Source organism: Pongo abelii, chromosome 3, assembly GCF_028885655.2.
Source record: "Pongo abelii isolate AG06213 chromosome 3, NHGRI_mPonAbe1-v2.0_pri, whole genome shotgun sequence".
NCBI classification, from domain to species: domain Eukaryota; kingdom Metazoa; phylum Chordata; class Mammalia; order Primates; family Hominidae; genus Pongo; species Pongo abelii.
Window position 1 is genome coordinate 162,297,788 of NC_071988.2, and position 25,969 is coordinate 162,323,756.

At 37.6% G+C, this 25,969-nt stretch overlaps 2 protein-coding genes across 14 annotated transcripts in view; one reads left to right on the top strand and one right to left on the bottom strand.

Moving 5' to 3' along the window:
• LOC134761304 (uncharacterized) overlaps positions 1-13,718 on the bottom strand; it is a 100,730-nt gene extending 87,012 nt beyond the window's left edge. For 4 of the 9 annotated variants that reach the window (XR_010139795.1, XR_010139794.1, XR_010139790.1 and 1 more), the window contains exon 1: positions 13,472-13,718. The gene's annotated coding sequence lies outside the window, so the exon portion shown is untranslated. Of the gene's footprint in view, positions 1-11,525; positions 11,533-13,008 lie in introns of all 9 variants that reach the window. The other 5 variants (XR_010139791.1, XR_010139787.1, XR_010139789.1 and 2 more) reach the window with 2 other exon arrangements.
• On the top strand, positions 13,671-22,745 carry SCOC (short coiled-coil protein). 5 transcript variants are annotated; one of them, XM_054553550.2, is made up of 5 exons: positions 13,835-13,959; positions 14,386-14,499; positions 19,315-19,386; positions 19,764-19,847; positions 21,146-22,745. In XM_054553550.2, exons 3-5 carry the CDS (start codon positions 19,365-19,367, stop codon positions 21,286-21,288), a joined length of 249 nt encoding a protein of 82 aa, XP_054409525.1. In that variant the 5' UTR covers positions 13,835-13,959; positions 14,386-14,499; positions 19,315-19,364; the 3' UTR covers positions 21,289-22,745. The 5 variants fall into 5 exon arrangements, with proteins under 5 accessions (XP_002815205.2, XP_054409526.1, XP_054409525.1 ...); XM_002815159.5 differs by lacking the exon at positions 14,386-14,499 and having other exon boundaries at positions 13,671-13,900; XM_054553551.1 differs by lacking the exon at positions 14,386-14,499 and having other exon boundaries at positions 13,754-13,959.
• Positions 22,746-25,969: the final 3,224 nt, after the last annotated feature.

Here is a 25,969-nt window from a genome sequence, read left to right on the forward strand (position 1 = left end):
TCCTAATGCTATCCCTCCCCCATCCCCCCACCCCACGACAGGCTCTGGTGTGTGATGTTCCCCATCCTGTGTCCAGGTGTTTTCTTTGTTCAATTCCCACTTGTGGGTGAGAACACGCAGTGTTTGGTTTTCTGTCCTTGCGATAGTTTGCTCAGAACGATGGTTTCCAGCTTCATCCATGTCCCTACAAAGGACATGAACTCATCCTTTTTTTATGGCTGCATAGTATTCCATGGTGTATATGTGCCACATTTCCTTAATCCAGTCTATCATTGATGGACATTTGGGTTGGTTCCAAGTCCTTGCTATTGTGAATAGTGCTGTGATAAACATATGTGTGCATGTGTCTTTACGGCAGCATGATTTATAATCCTTTGGGTATATACCCAGTAATGGGATGGCTGGGTCAAATGGTATTTCTAGTTCTAGATCCCTGAGGAATCGCCACACTGTCTTTCACTATGGTTGAACTAGTTTGCAGTTCCACCAACAGTGTAAAAGCATTCCTATTTCTCCACATCCTCTCCAGCACCTGTTGTTTCCTGACTTTTTAATGATTGCCATTCTAACTGGTGTGAGATGGTATCTCATTGTGGTTTTGATTTGCATTTCTCTGATGGCCAGTGATGATGAGCATTTTTTCATGTGTCTGTTGGCTGCATAAAGGTCTTCTTCTGAGAAATGTTTGTTCATATCCTTTGCACACTTTTTGATGGGGTTGTTTGATTTTTTCTTGTAAATTTGTGGAAGTTCTTTGTAGATTCTAGATATTAGCCCTTTGTCAGATGGGTAGATTGTAAAAATTTTCTCCCATTCTGTAGATTGCCTGTTCACTCTGATTGTAGTTTTTTTTTTTTTTTTTTTTTGCTGTGCAGAAGCTCTTTAGTTTAATTAGATCCCATTTGTCAATTTTGGCTTTTGTTGCAATTGCTTTTGATGTTTTAGTCATGAAGTCCTTGAGCATGCCTGTGTCCTGAATGGTATTGCCTAGGTTTTCTTCTAGGGTTTTTATGGTTTTAGGTCTAACATTTAAGTCTTTAATCCATCTTGAATTAATTTTTGTATAAGGTGTAAGGAAGGCATCCAGTTTCAGCTTTCTACATATGGCTAGCCAGTTTTCCCAGCACCATTTATTAAATAGGGAATCCTTTCCCCATTTCTTGTTTTTGTCAGGTTTGTCAAAGATCAGATGGTTGTAGATGTATGGTATTATTTCTGAGGGTTGTATTCTGTTCCACTGGTCTATATCTCTGTTTTGGTACAAGTACCAAGCTGTTTTGGTTACTATAGCCTTGTAGTATAGTTTGAAGTCAGGTAGCATGATGCCTCCAGCTTTGTTCTTTTGGCTTAGGATTGTCTTGGCAATGTGGGCTCTTTTTTGGCTCCATATGAATTTTAAAGTAGTTTTTTCTAATTCTGTGAAGAAAGTCATTGGTAGCTTGATGGGGATGGCATTGAATCTATAAATTACCTTGGGCAGTATGGCCATTTTCACGATATTGATTCTCCCTATCCATGAGCATGGAATGTTCTTCTATTTGTTTGTGTCCTCTTTTATTTCGTTGAGCAGTGGTTTGTAGTTCTCCTTGAAGAGATCTTTCACATCCCTTGTAAGTTGGATTCCTAGGTATTTTATTCTCTTTGAAGCAATTGTGAATGGGAGTTCACTCATGATTTGGCTCTCTATTTGTCTGTTATTGGTGTATAGGAATGCTTGTGATTTTTGCACATTGATTTTGTATCCTGAGACTTTGCTGAAGTTGCTTATCAGCTTAAGGAGATTTTGGGCTGAGACGATGGGGTTTTCTAAATATACAATCATGTCATCTGCAAACAGGGACAATTTGACTTCCTCTTTTCCTGATTGAATACCCTTTATTTCTTTCTGTTGCCTGATTGCCCTGGCCAGAACTTCCAACACTATGTTGAATAGGAGTGGTGAGAGAGGGCATCCCTGTCTTGTGCCAGTTTTCAAAGGGAATGCTTCCAGTTTTTGCCCATTCAGTATGATATTGGCTGTGGGTTTGTCATAAATAGCTCTTATTATTTTGAGATACATCCCATCAATACCAAGTTTATTGAGAATTTTTAGTATGAAGGGCTGTTGAATTTTGTCGAAGGCCTTTTCTGCATCTATTGAGATAATCATGTGGTTCTTGTCTTTGGTTCTGTTTATATGATGGATTACATTTATTGATTTGTGTATGTTGAACCAGCCTTGCATCCCAGGGATAAAGCCCATTTGATCATGTTGGATAAGCTTTTTGATGTGTTGCTGGATTTGGTTTGCCAGAATTTTACTGAGGATTTTTGCATTGATGTTCAACAGGGATATTGGTCTAAAATTCTCTTTTTTTGTTGTGTCTCTGCCCGGCTTTGGTATCAGGATGATGCTGGCCTCATAAAATGAGTTAGGGAGGATTCCCTCTTTTCTATTGATTGGAATAGTTTCAGAAGGAATGCCACCAGCTCCTCCTTGTACCTCTGGTAGAATTTGGCTGTGAATCCATCTGGTCCTGGACTTTTTTTGGTTGGTGGGCTATTAATTATAGCCTCAATTTCAGAGCCTGTTATTGGTCTATTCAGGGATTCAACTTCTTCCTGGTTTAGTCTTGGGAGGGTGTATGTGTCCAGGAATTTATCCATTTCTTCTAGATTTTCTAGTTTATTTGCATAGAGGTGTTCATAGTATTCTCTGATGGTAGTTTGTATTTCTGTCAGATTGGTGGTGATATGCCCTTTATCATTTTATATTGCATCTATTTGATTCTTCTCTCTTTTCTTCTTTATTAATCTTGCTAGTGGTCTATCAATTTTATTGCTTTTTTCAAAAAACCAGCTCCTGGATTCATTTATTTTTTTTGAAGGGTTTTTTGTGTCTCTATCTCCTTCAGTTATGCTCTGATCTTAGTTATTTCTTGCCTTCTGCTAGCTTTTGGATGTCTTTGCTATTGCTTCTCTAGTTCTTTTAATTGTGATGTTAGGGTGTCAATTTTAGATCTTTCCTGCTTTCTCTTGTGGGCATTTAATGCTATAAATTTCCCTCTATACACTGCTTTAAATGTGTCCCAGAGATTCTGGTATGTTGTGCCTTTGTTCTCATTGGTTTCAAAGAACATCTTTATTTCTGCCTTCATTTCATTATGTACCTAGTAGTCATTCAGGAGCAGGTTGTTCAGTTTCCATGTAGTAGAGTGGTTCTGAGTGAGTTTCTTAATCCTGAGTTCTAGTTTGATTGCACTGTGGTCTGAGAGACAGTTTGTTATAATTTCTGTCCTTTTACATTTGCTGAGGAGTGCTTTACTTCCAATTATGTGGTCAATTTTGGAATAAGTGTGATGTGGTGCTGAGAAGAATGTATATTCTGTTGCTTTGGGATGGAGAGTTCTGTAGATGTCTATTAGGTCTGCTTGGTGCAGAGCTGAGTTCAATTCCTGGATATCCTTGTTAGCTTTCTGTCTCGTTGATCTGTCTAATGTTGACAGTGGGGTTTTGAAGTCTCCCATTATTATTGTGTGGGAGTCTAAGTCTCTTTATAGGTCTATAAGGACTTGCATTATGAATTTGGATGCTCCTGTATTGGGTGCATATATATTCAGGATAGTTAGCTCTTCTTGTTGAATTGATCCCTTTACCATTATGTAATGGCCTTCTTTGTCTCTTTTGATCTTTGTTGGTTTAAAGTCTGTTTTATCAGAGACTAGGATTACAACCTCTGCCTTTTTTGTTTTCCATTTGCTTGGTAGATCTTCCTCCATCCCTTTATTTTGAGCCTATGTGTGTCTCTGCACGTGAGATGGGTCTCCTGAATACAGCACACTGATGGGTCTTGACTCTTTATCCAGTTCGCCAGTCTGTGTCTTTCAATTGGAGCATTTAGCCCATTTACATTTAAGGTTAATATTGTTATGTGTGAATTTGATCCTGTCATTATGATGTTAGCTAGTTATTTTGCTCATTAGCTGATGCAGTTTCTTCCTAGCCTTGATGATCTTTAAAGTTTGGCATGTTTTTGCAGTGGCTGGTACCAGTTGTTCCTTTCCATGTTTAGTGCTTCCTTCAGGAGCTCTTGTAGGGCAGGCCTGGTGGTGACAAAATCTCTCAGCATTTGTTTGTCTGTAAAGGATTTTATTTCTCCTTCACTTATGAAGCTTAGTTTGGCTGGATATGAAATTCTGGGTTGAAAATTCTTTTCTTTAAAATGTTGAATATCGGCCCCCACTCTCTTCTGGCTTGTGGAGTTTCTGCAGAGAGATCCACTGTTATTCTGATGGGCTTCCCTTTGTGGGTAACCCGATCTTTCTCTCTGGCTGCCCTTAACATTTTTTCCTTCATTTCAACTTTGGTGAATCTGACAATTGCGTGTCTTGGAGTTGCTCTTCTCGAGGAGTATCTTTGTGGCATTCTCTGTATTTTCTGAATTTGAATGTTGGCCTGCCTCACCAGGTTGGGGAAATTCTGGATAATACACTGAAGAGTGTTTTCCAACTTGGTTCCATTCTCCCCGTCACTTTCAGGTACACCAGTCAGATGTAGATTTGGCCTTTTCACATAGTCCCATATTTCTTGGAGGGTGTGTTCATTTCTTTTTACTCTTTTTTTCTCTAAACTACTCTGCTGGCTTCATTTCATTCATTTGATCTTCAGTCACTGATGGTCTTTCTTCCACTTGATCAAATCAGCTACTGAAGCTTGTGCATGCATCACGTAGTTCTCGTGCCATGGTTTTCAGCTCCATCAGGTCATTTAAGGACTTCTCTACACTGTTTATTCTAGTCAGCCATTCGTCTAATCTTTTTTCAAGGTTTTTAGCTTCTTTGCAATGGGTTTGAACATCCTCCTTTAGGTTGGAGAAGTTTGTTGTTACCAATTTTCTGAAGCCTTCTTCTCTCAACTTGTCAAAGTCATTCTCCATCCAGCTTTGTTCTGTTGCTGGTGAAGAGCTGCGTTCCTTTGGAGGACAAAAAGCCCTCTGATTTTTAGAGTGTTCAGCTTTTCTGCTCTGGTTTCTCTCCATCTTTGTGGTTTTATCTACCTTTAGTCTTTGATGATGGTGACATACAGATGGAGTTTTGGTGTGGTTGTCCTTTCTGTTTGTTAGTTTTCCTTCTAACAGTCAGGACCATCAGTTGCAGGTCTGTTGGAGTTTGCTGGAGGTCCACTCCAGACTCTGTTTGCCTGGGTATCACCAGCAGAGGCTGCAGAACAGCAAATATTGCAGGACGGCAGATGTTGCTGCCTGATCCTTTCTCTAGAAGCTTCATCTCAGAGGGGCACCTTGCTGTATGAGGTGTCAGTTGGCCCCTACTGGGAGGTGAGTTTCCCAGTTAGGCTACTCGGAGGTTAGGGACCCACTTGAGGCGGCAGTCTGTCCGTTCTCAGATCTCAAACTCCATGCTGGGAGAACCACTACTCTCTTCAAAGCTGTCAGACAGGGACGTTTAAGTCTGCAGAGGTTTCTGCTGCCTTTTGTTCAGGTATGCCCTGCCCCCAGAGGTGGAGTCCACAGAGGCAAGCAGGCCTCCTTGAGCTGTGGTGGGCTCCACCCAGTTCGAGCTTCCTGGCTGCTTTGTTTACCTACTCAAGCCTCAGCAATGGTGGACGCCCCTCCCCCAGCCTCACTGTGGCCTTGCAGTTCCATCTCAGACTGCTGTGCTAGCAGTGAGCAAGGCTCTGTGGGTGTGGGACCCTCTGAGCCAGGCATGGGATATAATCTCCTTTTGTGCTGTTTGCTAAGGCTGTTGAAAAAGCGCAGTATTAGGGTGGCAGTGACCCAATTTTCCAGGTACCGTCTGTCACAGCTTCCATTTGCTAGGAAAGGGAATTCCCTGACCCCTTGCACTTCCCGGGTGAGGTGATGCCCCGCCCTTCTCCATGGGCTGCACCCACTGTCTGAGAAGCCCCAGTGAGATGAACCTGGTACCTCAGTTGGAAATGCAGAAATCATCCGTCTTCAGTGTCGCTCATGCTGGGAGCTGCAGACTCGGGCTGTTTCTATTCAGCCATCTTGGAACCTCCCTCGGAAGACCAAAGTTTTATCATGCAGATGAAGCCTCCAGGTAGTAGGCTTCAGAGAGAATAGATTGTAAATATTTCTTTCTTTTTTTTTTTTTTTTTTTTACTCTGTCACCCAGGCTGGTCTGGGCTCACTGGAAGCTCCGCCTCCAGGGTTCATGCCATTCTCCTGCCTCAGCCTCAGGAGTAGCTGAGACTACAGGCTCCAGCCACCACGCCCAGCTAATTTTTTGTATTTCTAGTAGAGACGGGGTTTCACTGTGTTAGCCAGGATGGTCTTGATCTCCTGACCTAGTGATCCGCCTGCCATGGCCTCCCAAGTGCTGGGATTACAGGCTTGAGCCACTGTGCCTGGCCAATTGCAGATGTTTCTTATCAGGCTTCAGGTCTCTGTTGATGTTAATGCTGGTTGGCTTTTCCTGAATTCTAAAAGGAAGGAGGGTATAATGAGGCATGTCTAAACCCCTTCACATCATGGCCTTAACTAGTTTTTCAGGTTAACTTTGTAACACCCTCAGCTGAGAGGAGGGGTTCATTCAGATATTTGGGGGGTCTTATAATTTTATTTTTGGTTTACATATTTTAAATGTCTTTAATCTACAAGTTTTCTTTCCTCTCCTTCTCCCCCAGTGCAATTTATTTTATTTTTTCATTTTTAAAAAAAATTTTGTGGGTACATAGTAGGTGTATATATTTAGAGGGAAGTGCAATTTATTTGGTAAAGAAATGGGTTTTGTTTGTTTTGTTTTTAAAATCTGTGTCCTGTAGTGTTTTTCATAGCTGGATTTTTTTTTTTTTTTTTTTTTTTTTTTTTTTTTTTTTTTAGATAGAGTCTTGCTCTGTCACCAGGCTGGAGTGCAGTGGCATGATCTTGGCTCATTGCACCCTCCACCTCCTAGGTTCAAGTGATTCTCCTGCTTCAGCCTCCCAAGTAGCTGGGATTACAGGTGCCCACCATAACACCTAGCTAATTTTTGTATTTTTAGTAGAGATGGGTTTTTGCCACGCTGGCCAGGCTGGTCACCTGACCTGAGGTGATCCACCCGCCTTGTCCTCTCAAAGTGTTGAGATTACAGGCGTGAGCCACTGCACCCAGCCTCATAACTAGATTTTGATAATTTTATGCAGGTGGTAGATTTGACATATTTATCAATTCTTTGTATTTCTTGTTAAATTGATAATTTATGGGCTTGATCAAATCAGGCTTCAAGTTTTTTAAATCAGACTTTCACAGGTGATTGTATATTCGTTTTCCATGAGAAAGTAAATGATATCTGTCTCTCTTTGTGATGTTAGTAACATTGATGCTCAGTGTCTAGATAACTATTTCTCAGTAATCTTTTTAACTATACCCCTCCCCTTAGGGCCTTTTAATACATTTTCTTAATGAAACTCTTGCTGTATGAGATTGTCTTTTGCCATACTTGGAAAACGTTTATTTCTTCAAACATTTTTCAGTACAATACTATTTTTCCTTTCCTTCTGGGACTCTGATGACTCATACGTTAGATCTTTTTTGGCCCTCAGGTTCCTGAGATTTTGTTCATTTTTTGTTTCAATAATTTTTCTTTCTGATGTTCAGATTGGATAATTTCTACTGAAATAATCAAACTCACTAACTCCTCTTTCATCTCCATCCTGCCACTGATTCTTTGTAGAGAGTTTTAAATTTCATTAAAATTTAAAAATGTAATTACATAATTTTATTATTTTTCAGTTCTAAAAATTTCCATTTGGTTTTTATTTATATTTCCTATTTATATTATTCATACTTTCAATTATCATTTCTATCTTGGGATTTTTCATGATTGCTTACTCAGGTATTTTTTTAATAGCTGCTTAAAATAATTTTCAGATAATTTCAACATTTGTGTCATCTCACTGTTGGTATTTGTTGTTACTCTCACGGGAATTGAGATTTGCATGGTTTTTCATAAGTAGAATAATTGTGAATTAGATCCTGAATATTTTGACTATTATGTTATAAGCCCCTGGGTCCTGTTTAAATCCTATGGAGAATGTTGATATTTTTAATTTAGTAGAAACATGAGTTGGTCAGGCTGAGACTCCAAGTTCCAACCCACCTTCTTTGGGTGGTGGTTCTAAAGTAATTTCAATTTGGAGTCTTTGCAGTTATTTATTTTTATTTAATTCTAGCAATCATAATAACAGGTCAGTAAAGCAGGTATTATGATACTAATTTTACAAATAAAAAGATAGGTCTGAATTCAGACTATATCACCAGCTTTATGATATTGGACAAGACAGTCTTTGATCCTTTATTTCCTACCTGTAAAATGGAATTGATAATACATAGCTGACTGGATGGTTTGAGGACTAAGTAAAACAATACATGTAGCATACCTAGGACATTGTAGACTCTAAAAAATCATGGCTAGTTGTTGATGGTTAATACTGAGTGTCAACTTGATTGGATTGAAGAATGCAAAGTATTGATCCTGGGTGTGTCTGTGAGAGTGTTGCCAAAGGAGATTAACATTTGAGTCAGTAGGGTGGGAAAGGCAGATCCACCCTTAATCTTGGTGGGCACCATCTAATCAGCTGCCAGCATGGCCAGGATATAAAGCAGGCAGAAAAACGTGAAAAGGCTAGATTAGCTTAGCCTCCCAGACTACGTCTTTCTCCCATGTTGGATGCTTCCTTTCCTCAAACATTGGACTCCAAGCTCTTCAGCTTTGGGATTTGGACTGGCTGCCTTTTGCCTCAGCTTGCAGACAGCCTATTGTGGGACTTATGATTGTGTGAGTTAATACTACTTAATAAATTCCTCTTTACATATATATATAAAATATATTATATATATGACTAATAGGATATATATATCCTACATATATATTAGGATATATATATAAGATATATATATTAGGATATATACATGTAGGATATATATACATATATATCCTATTAGTTCTGTCTCTCTAGAGAACGCTAATACACTAGTCTTCTCATTTTTTTAAAAAAATCAATTTTATTGAGGAAAAATTACTATCAAATGCACACATTTTAAGTTACAGAAGATGACTTTTGACATTCACATACACTGTGTAACCACCACACCAATCAGTCAAGATATTATAGGACATTTCCATTACCCCAAACAGTCCCATCAGGCTCCTTTGAGTCAGTCCTCCTCTCAGCTTCCACTCCAGGCAATCACTGATCTGATTTCTGTCACAACTGATAAGTTTTATCTGCTCTAGAACTTTACATTAAGAAAACAATAAAGTCTGTACTTTTTGTATCTGGCTATTTTCATTCAACATATTTTAGATTCATCTATTACCAATAGTTTGTTCTTATGTATATCTCATAAATTTATTCCTTTCTAATTGCTGGCCAGTATTTCAGTATTTTTGGAATGTTTTTCTATTATTGATTGAAATAGCTCTTAGATATTCTGAATTCAAGTCATTTGTTAATATATTGTGACTATTGTCTTTTTCAAGCCTGTGAATTATCTTTTCATTTTCATTATGATGTCTTATAGAGAGCAGAAAACCTCAACTTTTATGAAGTTCAATTATTTAAATTTTTGCGTATTGTTTTTTGTGACCCGTCTCAAAAAATTTTGCCAACACCAAGGGGATGAAGGTTTTCTTCTCTGTCTTCTTCCAGAAGATTTATAATTTTGGCTTTTATGTTTTGGACTCTGGTCCATTTTGAATTAACATTTCTGTGTATGCTGTGAGGTAGAGCTTGAGATTCATTTTTCCTGCATATTGATATCAACTGGTTCCAGCAACATTTGTTGAAAATAATAATGTATCCATTCCCATGGAATTACCTTGGTACCACTGTGAAAACCTAAATTATCAAATTTATTGCCATAAGATTTTTCACAATATTCCTTTTAATGTCTTCAGTATCTATAGTATGTCCCTGCTTTCATTCTTGATATTGGTAATCTGTGGTGTCTTCTCTCCTTTTTTTTTCCTGGATAAGTCTGCCTACAGTTTTAAAATTTATTATTCCTTCAAAAGAACCACTTTTTTGTTTTACTATTTTTTCTATTGTTTTATGATTTTTTCAATAGGATTGATTTTTTTGTTTTATATTATTTCCTCCGATGTGCTTGCTTTGAGTTTAATTTATTCTTCTTTTCCTAATATATTAAAATGAATGCTTAGATTCTGGATTTTAAACCTTCCTTGTTTTCTCACATAAGCATTTAGTGGTAAAAAAAAAAAATTCCCTCTAAGCACTACTTTAGCTGCATCCCACAGCTTTTGATATGTTTACATTTTAGTTTAAAATTACTTTTTAATTTTTCTGTGTGTGACTTCCCCTGTGGCCCATGGTTTGTTTAGAAGTACATAGTTTGATTTCCAACTATTTGGAGATTTACAAATATCTTTCTGTTACTGATTTCTAGTTTAATTTGTGGGTAGAGAGAATAATTTTTATTATTTCAATTATTTTAAATTTGCTGACATTTGTTTGATGATACACAGTGGAGTCTATTTTGATGAATGTTCCAAGTGCATTGGAAAAGAAAGTGTGTTCTTCAGTTATTGGGTGCAATGTTCTACAAATGTCCATTAGGTCAAGTTGGCTGATAGAATTGTTCAGGTCTTCTATATCAACAGTTCAGAAATTTGCCAGCCTTTTTTCAAAATCACCTTTGTAACTTTCAAAAATACTAATGCCTGTATCTCACTCCTTAAGACTGTAATTTATTCTGAGGTGTGGTCTGTTCACTAGAATAATTAAAAGATTCCCAGGTGATTCTAATATACTGAAAAGTTTGGGACCTGAGTTCTGTATACTTAAATTATCTGTATACTTGTTTTACAAATTGCAGAGCAGGGAGTAATGAACTGTTTGAATTCAATTGATTTTTGATTCATTGCTATTTTGTAGCACTGTGGTTAGGATTTTGCGTCTTCTTGATGAATATGCCCCTTTATCTAATTGTTTTAATGTTATTTTACCTAATTATTAGTGAAGGTAAACATTTTTTAAAAACCTTTCTGGCCGTTCAGTTTTCCTCTTCTGTAAGTGGCCTACTTATGTTATTTGCATATATTTATCTTGAGTTGTCTTTTTCTTACTGATTTGTCTGAATTCTTTTTTTTGTTTATTTGTTTGAGACAGAGTCTCGCCCTGTTGCCCAGGCTGGAGTGCAGTGGCACGATCTCACTGCAAGCTCTGCCTCCTGGGTTCATGCCACTCTCCTGCCTCAGCCTCCAGAGTAGCTGGGACTACAGGCGCCCGCCACCACGCCTGGCTAATTTTTTGTATTTTTAGTAGAGACGGGGTTTCACCGTGTTAGGCAGGATGGTCTCAATCTCCTGACCTCGTGATCCACCCACCTCGGCCTCCCAAAGTGCTGGGATTACAGCCGTGAGCCACCGCGCCTGGCCTGAATTCTTTATATTTTCAGAGTTTTACTATATTCTGCCAACCTGTGGCTTGTTTTTTAACTTGATTAGAGATGGCTTCTCTTCTGTTTGTAAGACTTCCAAATTTTAAAGTAATCAATATTTTACATCTTTCCTTAATGAATTGTGCTGTTTCTTCCCTATGGTGATATCATACAGACATATGCTTTTCTTCTAAAAGTTTAGAGTTTTGTTTCTCACATTTTGGATCATGATTTCATTTGGAATTTAGTTTTATTTCTGTTGTGGTATCAGGATTGAATTTCTTATTTTTATATAAATAGCCAATTTAACTAGAACCACCATAACTTGTGTTTTCCATATCCCACGAACAGTTACTGTACTAATTTACACTCCCAACAGTATTAGCTTTTTCCCCACAACCTTAGAAACAGTTATTCCTTACCAGACATCTTTATTGTATACCAACTTCCAGGTATCCTTTTTTTCCTAATTTTCTTTTTGTCTATTCTTGTGTCAATACCACTTTTTTAAAAGTTGCTTTAAAATAGAATTACCATATGATTCAGCACTAATTAATACACACTTCTGGGTGTATATCCAAAAGAACTGAAAAGAGGGTCTCAAAGAGATATTTGCACACCCATGTCCATAGCAGTATTATTCACAATAGCCAAAAGGAGGAAGCAACCTAAGTGTCCACTGATAGATGAATAAACAAAATGTGGTATAATACACATAATAAATGATATATAGAACTATTCAGCCCTAAAAAGGAAGTTCTGCAATATGCTATAACATGGATGAACTCTTGAGTCATTATGCTAAATGAAATAAGCCAGTCACAAAAGGGCAAATTCTGTATCATTCCACTTATGTGAGGTACCTAGAGTAGTCAAACTGATAAACAGAAAGTAAGATGATTACTGCCAGAGGATGAGGGGAATAGGAAATGGAGAGTTGCTGTTTAATAGGTATAGAGTTTTAGTTTGGCAAGATGAAAAGAGAGATTGGTTCTGGAGATTGGTTAGAGAACAATGTGGAATGTATCTGATACTACTGAAGTTAAAAATGGTTAAGATGGTAAATTTTATTCTACGTGTATTTCACTACAATTAAAAACATTTAAAAATACTGTTCTAGCAAAAACAAAAAGTTGCTTTTAATAGTTTCTCTTGATCTTTGGTGTCCTGCAATTTCACCGTTGCATAGAATTCTTATATTAATCCTGCTCAAGAATAAGTACTTCTTGAATCTGAAAATTCAAATATTCCACAATCTTGGAAAATTCTTAGTTATTACTTTTTGAATACTGCCTGCATCCATTCTCTCTAGTCTCTTTTATGGCACTCCTATTAGATTTATGTTGGATTTTTTTCATTTATTTAGCTCCTACATTGCATTCTAGTAAATTTCCTCAAACTAAATATTGTAGTCGCAGCCAAATGTATAGTTCTCAAAACACTGAATAGAAGACCTTTTTATATAGCTCTTAAAATGATTAAGGCGATGTGTCAGCAAACTGTGCCAGAAGTAAAAAGTCAAGAAACAGGGAGACATAAGGCTTGTCTCTACAGCTCAGGAGGCTGTGCCAAAGCCAAAATAATAATGTATTGCTGTGGATGTCTACCTTGTACTCAACGAATATTAAAGCAGGATGCCGCTTTGTGTCAAGTGCTAGATTACGATGAACGGTGTCACGAAGAACACTCCACTCTTGATATCGTATATGTGACCTTGAGCAAGAAATGTATTCACGCTCAGGCTTCAGTTCCTTTCTGTGGGTTGCTGTGAGGCTCCACAGGGGTAAGGTGAGCACAAGTGCTATGCCTCAGTACCACTAGGGTATTTTCTCAATTCTAAAATATTAAATGGCCACGCACTACAGATTTAATAATAGTTTGGGAAGAGGGGCGTGAGGAGAGGAACATTCCACTAGCTCAACTATAAGCTTTCCGATTTCAGAAACAAGAAAAATATGAAAAAGTCTGCTTTTAGAATTGAGGAACGACGGTGTCGCGTTGACTTTCTCTGCTTGGTTCGCAAACGCTCTTTTCTTGAACTTGAATGACTTCTCTGTCGCTCATACCAACCTCTTTCCTGATTTTCCACACTGGGATTCTCACTCCAAGTCTCAGGTTTCCTAACAGACCTGATGAGCCGCTTCACCAGCGAAGCTTAGCTTCGCTTCTTTACTGTCATTGGCTGTCGCTGTTCCAGGTCCCGCCCACAGCGACCTCAATCCTGATTGGATGTCAGTGTCCTTTTGTTATGGCAAAGGTGGATCCCGGTGCTTTGAGATTGGACGACTGGGGGGGGTGGGGGGGGAGGCGGGCAGCTAATGCGCAGGCGTGTGTTCTCGAGTCAGGATTGGCGGGCGAGCGGCTGGGACGGGACGGGATTCTTCTCACGGCGCACGTTCTGTGGGCGGAGTGGGCGGAGCTGCCGGCGTCAGTTGGTCCAAGTGTCCCGGCTTGAGGTGTCGGCCGGATCCCTCCCTCTCCTGGCGCCTCAAGCGGAAGGTGAGGGCCGTCCTGGGCAGTGGAGGGCCTGGCCCCAGGCGACTAGAGCTGCATCCTCGGTACCTCCGAGGGCCTGGAGGGCGGGGCGGGCTGGACGGGGCCCTGCGCACCGGGGGCCCGGGAGGAGCGGTCTCGGGCCTGGGCATTTGGTGGGCGGCGGAGGCCTGGCTCGCTGCAGAACCCCTGCGCAACCTCTTTTTCTCCTGTTTTCGTTGTCAGGCCCAGGCGTTCTTTGGGACAGGGGCCTTTCGCGGTCCCTGACGCAGACATCGTGCAGCTTTCTCCCCGCAGCTCCTGGGTCGGGAGCCGCTTTGCAGCCCTCGGCTCTGGAATTGGACTGCGGGAGGGGCGTTTGGGTGGAATGGGACCTGGCACGCCTGGACCTTCCCGTGGCTGCTCTGCGAGAGCCTGAGAGATGGGAGGGGAGGCCGAGGTGGGGAGGGAGCCTAGAGAGCCGTAAAATAAGGATTGGACCATTTTTCCAGGCGGCGAAAGCGGCACCTGGGTTTGTTTCGGAATCGTCTTCTCCCCCAGAGCCCTGCTGAACAAGTTTTGGGAAGTAAGGTTTGGAAAGGAGAAAGAGGATACATTCCTGAAAGGCAAGGCCTCTGTTATACAGTGTGTCAACCTCATACTATTACGCAACAATAAGGACAGATGCCATTCCAGGTGTTCCCAACACGCTGTCTATGCCCGAGGACCCAAAGCTGTGCCCATGTATTCTGGTACCTCTATCCCTGATTAAAATCAGTGTAGCTAGCCATTCTCTGAGAGTATAGCTTCCGTTTAAATCTTCATTTGGCCAAACAATTCCTTGATCTTGTGGAATTTGAAACTGGATTTATTTAACCAGGACAAGTCAAAGCAGAACTTGAACAGATCTGAACAGGCATTATATTGAAGTTGACGTAGCTTGAAGGGAATAGAGTTTATTTTCAGTTGCTTAGTAAAGATTCCAGAGGAGTTTGACATCAGTGGTAGCAAAATGTTTGGCAAACATAAGATTAGGGCCATATTAAAGTTTCTTCCATTGCATAATGGAAAAAGCATGGACTGTGAAGTTAGACCTGGGTTCAAATTATTGGTAGAGACATTGCTGTGAAACCTCTGAAACAGCTTTTCTGAAAGATATATAGACTTTCTGAAATTTAGCGTCCATATCTGTAAATAGCAGTTTCCTTCTGTTGATTTGATGAAATAACATATGCAAAGCATTTAGCACATTAATGCACGAAGACATTATTTTAGCAGTCTTAGTAGTTCTCTAGTATGACAGATGGTGAAATCAATTTTAGATGCGGAAAAGTTGAGTGGCTGAAGATGGACGGATATTAGGAAAAAGTCTCAAAATCTGCAGGCTCAGATGTGACAATAGTTGTGGTGGAATGGTGGAAAAAACACTGGGCATTTGTTGTAGTCTTGGCCCTGTTGCTAACTACTTCTGTGGTCTTCAGTAAGCCATTGTCATCTTTGGCCTTGATTTATTTGTAAAATGAAGCAGCTGGACCAGATGGTTTTCTTTAAATTCTTTCTGTTGCCCAAATTAGAGCTAAAAGGTAGAGAAGACAATAGCAGACATTTATTGAATACCTACTATGTATTGGCTACTGTTGCAAACACATTGTATCTATCCACTCATTCTCACAACAAACCCATGAGATACGTACGGTTATTATCCACATATTACAAATGAGGAAACTAAGGCTGAGGTGTTAACCTTGCCCAGGGTTCCAGAGCTTATAAATTGCAGAGCTAGGATTTGAATCGAGGTAATCTGAATCCATTTTGTTAATCATTGTGCCAGGCTGCCTTTTGAGGAGAGTGATATTGTGGATATTGTACACTATTAGAGATACTGTAAAAGAAGATAGGGGCATATTTGGTAAGATGATCGTCTTTGGTCACAGGTGTGTGTGCATGGCAAAAATTATTTAATTAAATGGATTTTGTCCTAATATTTGCCACATTTCCTGGTTTGTATTCTCTCTATGCATTCTGCCTCCTGGACTTAAATAATCAAAAAATAATTCTAGATTCCCTTCCACTAACCAAGGCTAGATACCCGAATTTACTGTGTTTTTTGAGAAACCTTTGAAAGGTCTGACCTAGCCATACATCAGGGCTGAAGAATCACAGCGAACCATGTCCATTTCTGGGGTAAGGTGGTTTAGGATAGGCAGAGCAGCCTCAGCACCCCAAATTCATTTCAGTGTTCCCACGTTTGAGCAGACTTGGTCTTAATTTTCTCATTGTTCATCAGATTTGCGTTTATATGTAGGAGCAGAAGGAGTTGAAAGTGAACTCTTAAGAGCATATTTGACATGGAATTAGATTGATGTTATAGCAGCTATAGGTAGAAAAGGATTTTATAGTTGAAAAAGTTGAAAAGCTCAGTATTAAGTATCTGTTATGATGTAGTACTGTGTTAATGTAGACTTCGGGCAGTTAGTATTTAAAATACTATTTTAAAAGAAAAAATCCATGGCTAAAATACTTTGACATAAAGAACTCAGCAAGTCTTTTGATCCCATATGTCAAACAAATCAGTTTATCGCCCTATATCTACTGAAAGACTTTGAATATATATTAATACAATAGTGGCATTTTGAGGTGGGTCTGTTTGATCACATCACAATAAAATACAATTGCTGCTTGTTCTTTTGTCGTGGAGAGGCAGCAGGTAATGCTGTGGTCCACTGTACTAAAGAGTAATGCCCTTATGCGTAGGGCTGCCAGATACAGTGGGCGGGTTTTGCACTGTGCAACACTTGGGGTGCAATCTTACATAGACTGTGGTGTGAATTGTACTCTCTCGCGTTGTATATCCTATAGCACTGTTCTTGTGGCACTTTTGTGCCCCTGCCTCCACCCCAATCTTGAGTGTAAGAGTAATTTTTCCTTTAATAAGCCCTCTCCACCCTGTTTTTCTGCTTTTTATTTTCTTTCACTTTTTCAGATGAAGTCACACTGTTGCTAAACCATGCATAGGTTTTCTATTGTTTGGATTATATGTGGTCAGAATTCAGAAACTGACTTCTTTTTCTTTACCTCTTATATTGGTGAGTTTGGAATAGTTGTGTTTTTGCAGACTTTTTGGTTTAATTTAAATATTAGTCTGAAACATAAGCAAAAGAAGACTACCCTATCACTGTATTATATCTGACTTCAAAATCAGCTGTGTCGATTTTCTGATTATCTGTTGCTTTGGCTTGTGTATCTTATAACTGTTCTTAGCTATCATGAAAATTCATTCTAGCTGTAGCCTTAAAATCATTGGATATGAGAAATTTGAAGCACTTTTAATTTATTATTTAGCAAAGACAGTTGCCAAATTGCAGCTTACTCTTGCTGAGCACTCCCATGATCACTTTTGCTTTTGGCTGTTGCCTCTCTCATCTCACTCAGACCTCTTTTAGCTGGATCAGTGGTTGAAATGGTATGAAAAGAGAATGACTGTATTACCTGGTTACAGGTGTGCTTCTCTGTCAGGGAAATGTCAAATCAAGTTTTCACTAACACTCTTCCTCTTCAATTATAGTTAAAGAGACATGTTGATTCAATGGAGAGGAATAGTTTTTGGAGTGTGGTCTTTAAATACTACGGTAGGCCGAATAACTTTTAAAAAAAGAATTGTTGGAAAAATTTTAGTAATCTGAAATGCAGAGAACCTGAGAATTAAATCATGTGAAAAAGAGGTTGGGCAGAGCAACTTTAAGTGCGGTTTAGATAAGGGGAAAGATGCTAGAAGACTTGGAGTAGGTTTATTCAGCATTATTAAGTTAATTGTATACCATTTGTAGTTAATTATTTAATAATGTTCTACAAGGGATAGTTCATATTTTTTTCTAGACTAGTGAGTGCTATCTTACTTGAACTATAAACTTGAAGTTTATGTATATGTACACTGGGTATTTTAATTTGAAGTTCATATTAGTATCTAAAGTGTAACAGGATTTATGTAGATGTACACTGGGCATTTTCAAATTTCATGTTAGTATCTGAAGTACAACAAGATTTGTATTAACAGAAGCTGTGAGAGAATGTGTAGTACACTGTTATCTCTTTATTGTGATTCTAGTTCTAGTATGTAGATATCCTTATTTAATAGGTCTGCTTTCTACTGTTTAAGATACGGAGGCATAACAATGCCTTGGGCATAGAAGATATTCAATAAATACTTGTTGAAAGAATAACACTGACAGGTCTAGGTTGCTTCAATGTAGTAGATTAGATTGGTTAACAAATCTGTTTTCAGTAATAATCTGGTAGCATTATTTAATATATTTTGAACACATTGAATGAAATGATTGTTAGCAATGGAGCAGAACATGTTTTATAGAAATTTTTTGTTCTAATATTTAGAAGTCTTTATTGTAATAATAAAATGTTAGTATTTATTTACTTGTTTACATCCTGATTAGTCTGTTTTGATTTAACCCTGACTAGAAGCTGATGAATGGACATTTTTTCATTTATTCCATATTAATATTTTAGATGGTCTAGTATTTATCTTTTGAATTTTATTTGTAAAAAATTAAACAGTATATGTAAAGCAATACTTTAATGAAGAAGAATATTTGAAAAAATTTTATCTTCATCCATACCGTCATCCTTAACATCAGAGCATTTTTTCATTTTCATGTTTTTTATGCATAATTTATGTATATTTCACATAATTTACATCAGTGAATATACAGTTTTATACACATTCTTTCATGTACTATAGTCATAATTATTTTCAGTAGCCACTCCATTAGAAATTATAACTGTACTCAGGAGGCTGAGGAGAGAGGATTGCTTGGGTCCAGGAGTTTAATACAGACTGGGCAACTTAGCGAGACCCTCATTTCTAAATAAATAAATAAATAAAAATATATCTTCTTAAAAAGAAAATCACAACTGTAATTTACCAGACTCTTTGAGTGGGCAGTTATGTTGTTTCTGATTGACTTCGTTGTAAATAAGATTGAAGTGATTTTTATGTATATAACTTTCTTTGCATTATTTTCCTTAGCCTAAATTTCCAAGAGTAAAATACTCAGTTAAAAAAGATTTAAATGTTTTTATGAATCTTATTATCATACTGCTTTCCAAAAAGATTACATATTTAAAATTTGTGTCCAATGTTTGTGTATTTGTTTTTCCATAACTCTTTGCTAGTATTGATCATTATCTCCTTTAAAAATAATAACTGTACAGTGGTATTTATGTATTTTTTTATTATCAAGAAGCTCAACATTTTCTCAAACTATTTATATCTTTTGCTTATTTACCCATTAGGCATTTATTTTATTCTTAGTAAAGCATATGAAAAGTCCTACTGTGTCATAGTTAACAAAATCATCCTCCTTTGAAAAACAGGCTTATAGTTTATTGCTGTATGTGTCTATATTTCTGAATTTTTCTTATTGTAGACCATTCATCAAGAATTTTGTATCCAAGACCCAAAAGTTTGTTACCCAAGATGATGAATGCTGACATGGATGGTATGTTCTTAATTTTCTTTTTTGTATACTCCTGGTTTTGTGGATGCTTTTGCTTTATTAAGCAATGGAAAGGGCAGAGAAACCATGTTTAGAAGACTTTGATCTTGGCTAATTACTTATTTATATCTCATCTAGTGTTAGAAAGGACCAACCAAAGCAGCTTCCATTCCTTAGCTATGAGAGGTTGGCAAGTTGTTTTTATCTTCTTTACCTTGGTGTTGTTATCTGCAATTTGGGGATACAAAATTTTATTTCACAGGGCTCTTGTATAAGTCAAGTAAGAATGAATATAAAACATTTTGCAGATTTTTAAGTGCTACCCTACACAAATAGTACCTAATGCTAATTAATAGTAAATTTGAACCTTTATATTACAGCAGTTGATGCTGAAAATCAAGTGGAACTGGAGGAAAAAACAAGACTTATTAATCAAGTGTTGGAACTCCAACACACACTTGAAGGTTAGCTTGCATTTTGTAGTTTATTTGAATGACAGCCAATTAATTGAACTTGTAAACATTTATATTGCTAAATTTTGTTAGGATGTATAATTTTTAAAAGAATGAACTTCAAAGTACACACACACACACACACATATATATATATATATATCTTCCTGCTTTGGTAGTTTAAAGAACAGATACACTTCAGTCAAGTCAAATGTTATTGTGCTTCCCTCTTTGAAGCCTAACATAATGCTGGCTAGTATGAGACCCCCTTTTAAGTCCCCATAATGTGTTACTAAGTCCGCTTTAATAAAGCTTATTTTAAAGTAAAAACAATGTATTAGCCTTGGAGATTAAAAAGGAATTCATCTGAATTTTTTCATTTTCTAAATCTTGCATAAAATTAATACACTGAAACATCTTTTGAGTTTTAATGAAATTAAGAGGTTGTGTTTTTGGTACCACAGTGAGCAGATCATGTCACTCAGAACCTCCCACTGATTTACATTTTACAGAGTTAATAAAAGTCATCTGTGACTTCCCTATTAGCTTTCTTTCTTTTTTTTTTTTTTTGAGATGGAGTTCACTCTTGTTGCCCAGGTTGGAGTGCAATGGCGCAATCTCGGCTCCCTGCAACCTCCACCTCCCAAGTTCAAGCGATTCTCCTGTCTCAGCCTCCCGATTAGCTGGGATTATAGGCACCTGCTACCATGCCTGGCTAATTTTTTGTATTTTTAGTAGAGACAGGGTTTCACTATGTTGGCCAGGCTGGTCTCAAACTCCTGACCTCATGATCCACCCGCCTCGGCCTCCCAAAGTGCTGGGATTACAGGCATGAGCCACCATGCCCAGCCGGAATTAACTTCTTATGTGATCATCAAGAACTGCATGTGTTGAATGTCTTGATAATGTTACAAGATGATCAGTTGCTTGGAAACTGACTGCCTGTATTCAGTATATGAATTCAGTTGTGTTAACCTGATGTATATCTTAAACATTTCTAGTAAAGATGTTATGGTTTTATGTTGATAAGACATGAACCAAAAGTCACATTTTAAAAACAAAATCTTTTTAAAAAATTACTCAACATTAATGCTATTTACGAAGAATAGCATTTAGTCTAATGTGAAATATCTTTTTAGGAATTTGTCTACTAATTTGCACTCAGTTTGTTTACCTTGCTGTCTCTAAAATCCGAATTCTTAAAATTAAAGGATTGTATTATCTCTTTTAAGAATGAATCCTAAGAATTTTGTAATATGGAATCATTGTCATTGTTTTATTGATAATGGGCATTTTTATTTTTTATATAGATCTCTCTGCAAGAGTAGATGCAGTTAAGGAAGAAAATCTGAAGCTAAAGTCAGAAAACCAAGTTCTTGGACAATATATAGAAAACCTCATGTCAGCTTCTAGTGTTTTTCAAACAACTGACACAAAAAGCAAAAGAAAGTAAGGGATTGACACCCTTCTGTTTTATGGAATTGCTGCTGATCATTTTTTCTTTAAAACTTGGATAGATTCCAAAAGTTACAGTACCTTTGTGGCTTCATTGAATATTTATGAAGATAATGTCAGATGTAGACAAAAATAACACAATAACAGGAGACTTCCATAAGTTTGTGTATTATGTTAGTCTATGAAAACGTGCAAATGTATTGTAGAGACTTTATAATTAGAATTGCATATATTTATGAAACTTAAAGATGAATGTTTTATTGAATTTGTAGGTTTAGCACTGTCTTTTATTATAGGATTAGTAAGATATACAAGAAAATAACCACCATGTTGTGAAAAAGTGACTAAAATCATGTACTAAATGCACAGCTTTATGTACCCTATCCACCATCTTGTGCCTCTTCTCCATTTGCCTCTCCCTTCCTATTTCCCTTCCGCTAAGGAAAAAAATTGGTGTCACATTTGTAAAAGTAATTTTAATAGTTAATCATGTCTGAGAGTAACCTGTATTTTAATTGTTGAAACTTAACCAAAATAAGATACTGTCTCAGCTAGGGCTTGTCATTTGTGTATTTAGTGTTAAGATAGGAATGCTAGTGTCTCTTTAATTAATTGGAAATAGATGGAGGCTAAAAATGAAGGTTTTTCTTTGAAACTGAATTAACTTGGGAATATTTGTTGTTAAAAACTTCTTTTTGCCCAAAATAACTCATTTTGTATTATCTGAAAATATATAATTTCTGGTCATGTGTATGTTTAAAATAGAAAATTTTGAGGAAAAATGGAAATAGGGTGGAAAAATACTCGGTAAACAGTAGTAACCAACTCCGAATATTTTCACTCCAGATTTGTGTTTTCTCTGGCACAGAGTAGATCTTTTGGGAAATATATATGAAAGTGGATTAAGTTTGACTACCCTTATGTAAGCCACATCTGGATGAGAACAGTTACAAAGAGTTTGGTCTCTAAGTTGATTCGTACCCAGTGGGTCAACTTCTGCAAAATTCCATAACAGTGTATTAGTATTAGAATAGTGAATAAAATGGGAAAGTTTTACATGTATACTTATTATCTTGCTCAGTATTTTATCTCACTTGTTCTAGAATTTTCTGTAAACCCTGCTACTGGGTTTGAAGAGTTTTAGTCATCCTTTAACAATTTTTAAAAATTTAGCTTCTAGATTCCATTTGGTAAGGAAATCAATATTGGAAGTATTGCTAAAATCTTACAATATGAAAAGAGATCCACTAATATAGCTTATGGTTATTAGATTTGGGCTACTTTTAATCATGGAATAATCTTATGTATTGGTGTAAGAGTTGATGAATGACTTTAGCTGTATGAATATATAATAGTCAAACTGCAAACATTTTGCATCCCTTTTGTGACCTAATTTACAGACATTTAAATTGTGTTGCAGTTCTGCTTTGCCGTTTAATAAAAAGCTGTTTCAGAGGTTGTGTGTGTTTTGATATAGTTGCCTAAGTAAATGGGGTATTTAGGTATAGTGGTGTATCCAGGGTTATTCAATGCCACAGAATAGTGTATCTTATTTAAGTACCCAGTTACTGATTATTTAGGGGAATAATATTTTTATTAATACAACTATAACTGGTTATCAATATAAATATCATAGGCTATTATACATTAATTTAGAAAACAAAAGCAAAGCACTCAAAGGATCCAGTATCTCCAGGGAAAAAGGAAGTTGTATTTTTTAGGGTAGGCTAAGTAAGCTACTTGAGCAAGAGACCCAGTGATAAAGAATATAAATACAGAAGTTTCTCTCCCAACCAGTGGTTCCAAGGTCAGCATTGCAGGCTAGCAGCCCTTGTTCACACAGTTATTCAGGGACTTTGGCTGAGGATGGTGCTGCCATTTTAAATCATGGCTTTCAAGTCACTCTAGTTATTCTTCTAATTTGCAGAAAAAGAACATGGAAATGTACATATGCAAGGTTTTATGGGCTGTGCCTGGAAATGGCTCATATATCTTCTCATATTCCAGTGGTGTGGAGACTTAGTTACATCTAGATACAAGAGGAGCTGAGAAATGTAGTCCATGGCTGGGAAGCCATATTCCAGCTATAAATACAAGATTTTGGTGGCTGCTAGCAGCCTCAGCCACAGCTCTTCTTGTGCTACCAAGTATCTTCCCTTACATAGAAAGTAATCCCTCTTCATCCAGCTAGTGATTCAGCTCACAATCTAGGATCTCTATTAAAGGTCCATCCCTTTAGATGTGGCTTCTAATAGTCTGACAATCTCTAAACTGATAGGCAAATTATTTGCTCTCACCCTTGCTGCTGCCCATTTATAATGTAGTTGGGACAGGATGGCCAAATAAAAAGTCTCAATTTGGAAAATGGAATAAAGGGAAACGTAAAAATTGTGGAATGCTCCTGGGAGATGTATGAAGATTTTGTCCCTAGTAGTGGAGAAGTTCCTTGATTCGACTATGATTCTGATCTCTGGAGGGGACTCCCTTGTTCATTGAACTCCATGGTTTCCCCTCTAGAAAGTTACTCCTTATCCATTTTCTTCCATGGCTACCTCGGAAGTAGAGGCTGGGTGTTCACTCCATGGGAATTGTGAAGATGGTCCACTTCCTGCTGGTGTGAACTTGGTGCCCATCATTTTAAAGCCAAACTCATGTTTCTTTGGAATACGATTCTCTCAAAAACTCAAGCCTTTTTATCAATATGCTTCTGATTGCATATGCCGAGGAACCACAACGAAGCTTTTGACCAAATTCTCAAAAGTATGTATTATTTTTGCCTTTCTTTAATGGAGGCTATCTTGAGATCAACTAAAAATAAGATTACACTGGGAATGTTACATTCAGATCATCACTGCAAAGCTGGGTTCCTTTGGCTTAACAATTGGTAGAGAAGTCTTCAGGGACTTCCCCCCAATCTCCCCCACCTCAAAAATAATTTTGAACCTTTGCTGCTATTCGGACTTCAGAAACAATTGGCTTAATTTCAGGAGGTTCCTTGTATCAGAACTTTGTCTATTCCCTTCCATCTCTGCTTGAAAATGTCAATTTTTTTTGATACCTTGCTGAAAGCAAGGAATAGCCAATTCACTTAACATTCTGGCTTTTTCCAACTAGAGCTGTCAGATTAGTAGGTGTCAAAATATATCCCCACTGCTTGTCATGTTAATGGTAAGCTAATGCTATATACTTACTTAGTTTTTGCTATGCAATACTTCAGGATAATTTCTTCATTAGAAATATAGGTAGTACACAGTGTGCACAGGGACTGTGTCCAGCTTCTGGAAAAGACTCCACCAAATTTTAGACAGGCACCTCTGAGCCCTGTTTTTGACTAGACCAGTTTTAGCAAAAATCCTGCTAAATCAGTTTAGAGATAATCCCATCCTCAATAACTGGTGATCATCAACCTGGCCTGTCTTTGGCAAGAATCACCCTACTCTTGATGTCTCCACTTAGTAATTTTCCATCCACTGACCTCATCACTGCTCATTGACTATAAATCCTCAGTTGTATTTGCTGTGTTAGTTGAGCCCAGTTTCTTTCCCTTATTGGGTGATGGTCTTAACATATACAGTCCTGAGTAAAGTCTTCTTTACTGCTTTAACAAGTGTCAGAATGGTTTTTTCTTTAATACTTCCTAGTTTACATGCTGGTAGAATAATGTTTGGTAGGGAAAAATCAGCATACTCCTTGTTATGGACTGAATGTGTCCTCCCAAAATTCTTAGGTTGAAATCCTAACCCCAATGTGATGCTTTTAGGAGGTGGGGCCTTTGGGAGATAATTAGGTAATGAGGGTGAAGCCCTCATGAATGGGATGTGTCCTTATTAAAAGAAACCCCAGAGAGTTCTCTTTCTGCCACATAGAAGACAGCAGTCTGCATCCTGGAAGAGGGCCCTCAACACTGATCTGAGACTTCCAGCCTCCAAAACTGAGAAATAAATTTGTTTATAAGCCACCCAGTCTATATTTTGTTATAGCATCCCAAATAGTTTAAGGCACCCATTTTCCCCACTGTTTCCCAATATGAATTTCCCCAATATTGACACTGCCATTCTATGCAAAATGTGTCCTCTTTATATTCCCTTTGGACTCACAGCAGGTTACTACACATCACAGATCCTCGTCTGAAACTTGTAGGGCCAGATGTCTTAGAATTTGGAGTTTTCCAGATTTTATAAAATATGACTCAGACACCAATAGGGTTTGGGGCAACACCTATAATCAAGTATATTAACATTTCTGCAGCAAAATGAGTATTAAGGTAGGATAAAGAAAGACTACATATATACATAAAACCTTGCTGGGGAAGTCAGGCTCAGCTACCAGGTGAGATTTGTTGCCAAAATGCTAGGAAAATCTTTAACTTTTCAGAGATTTTTGGTTATGGAATTGTAGCAACAAAACCTTTTGTAGAAGAGTAACCAAAATCATGTATGCATTTAGTTCCAACCAGTTAATGTCGCATTTCTATTCCTGTCACTCTTCCCTGTGATCTAGTCCCTTTTGTAAGAGAAATATGGTAGTTGAATTATAAAATCTAAAATTAATTTTGTGGTCCAAAGAAAAGCAAAATAGATCTTAACTTTAGAATGTAAAGCCATTCTTTACTTTGCCCAATAAAAATTTTGTTTTTCCCTGAACACTTTGTGGTGATTGTCATCAGATTCTTCTTCAAT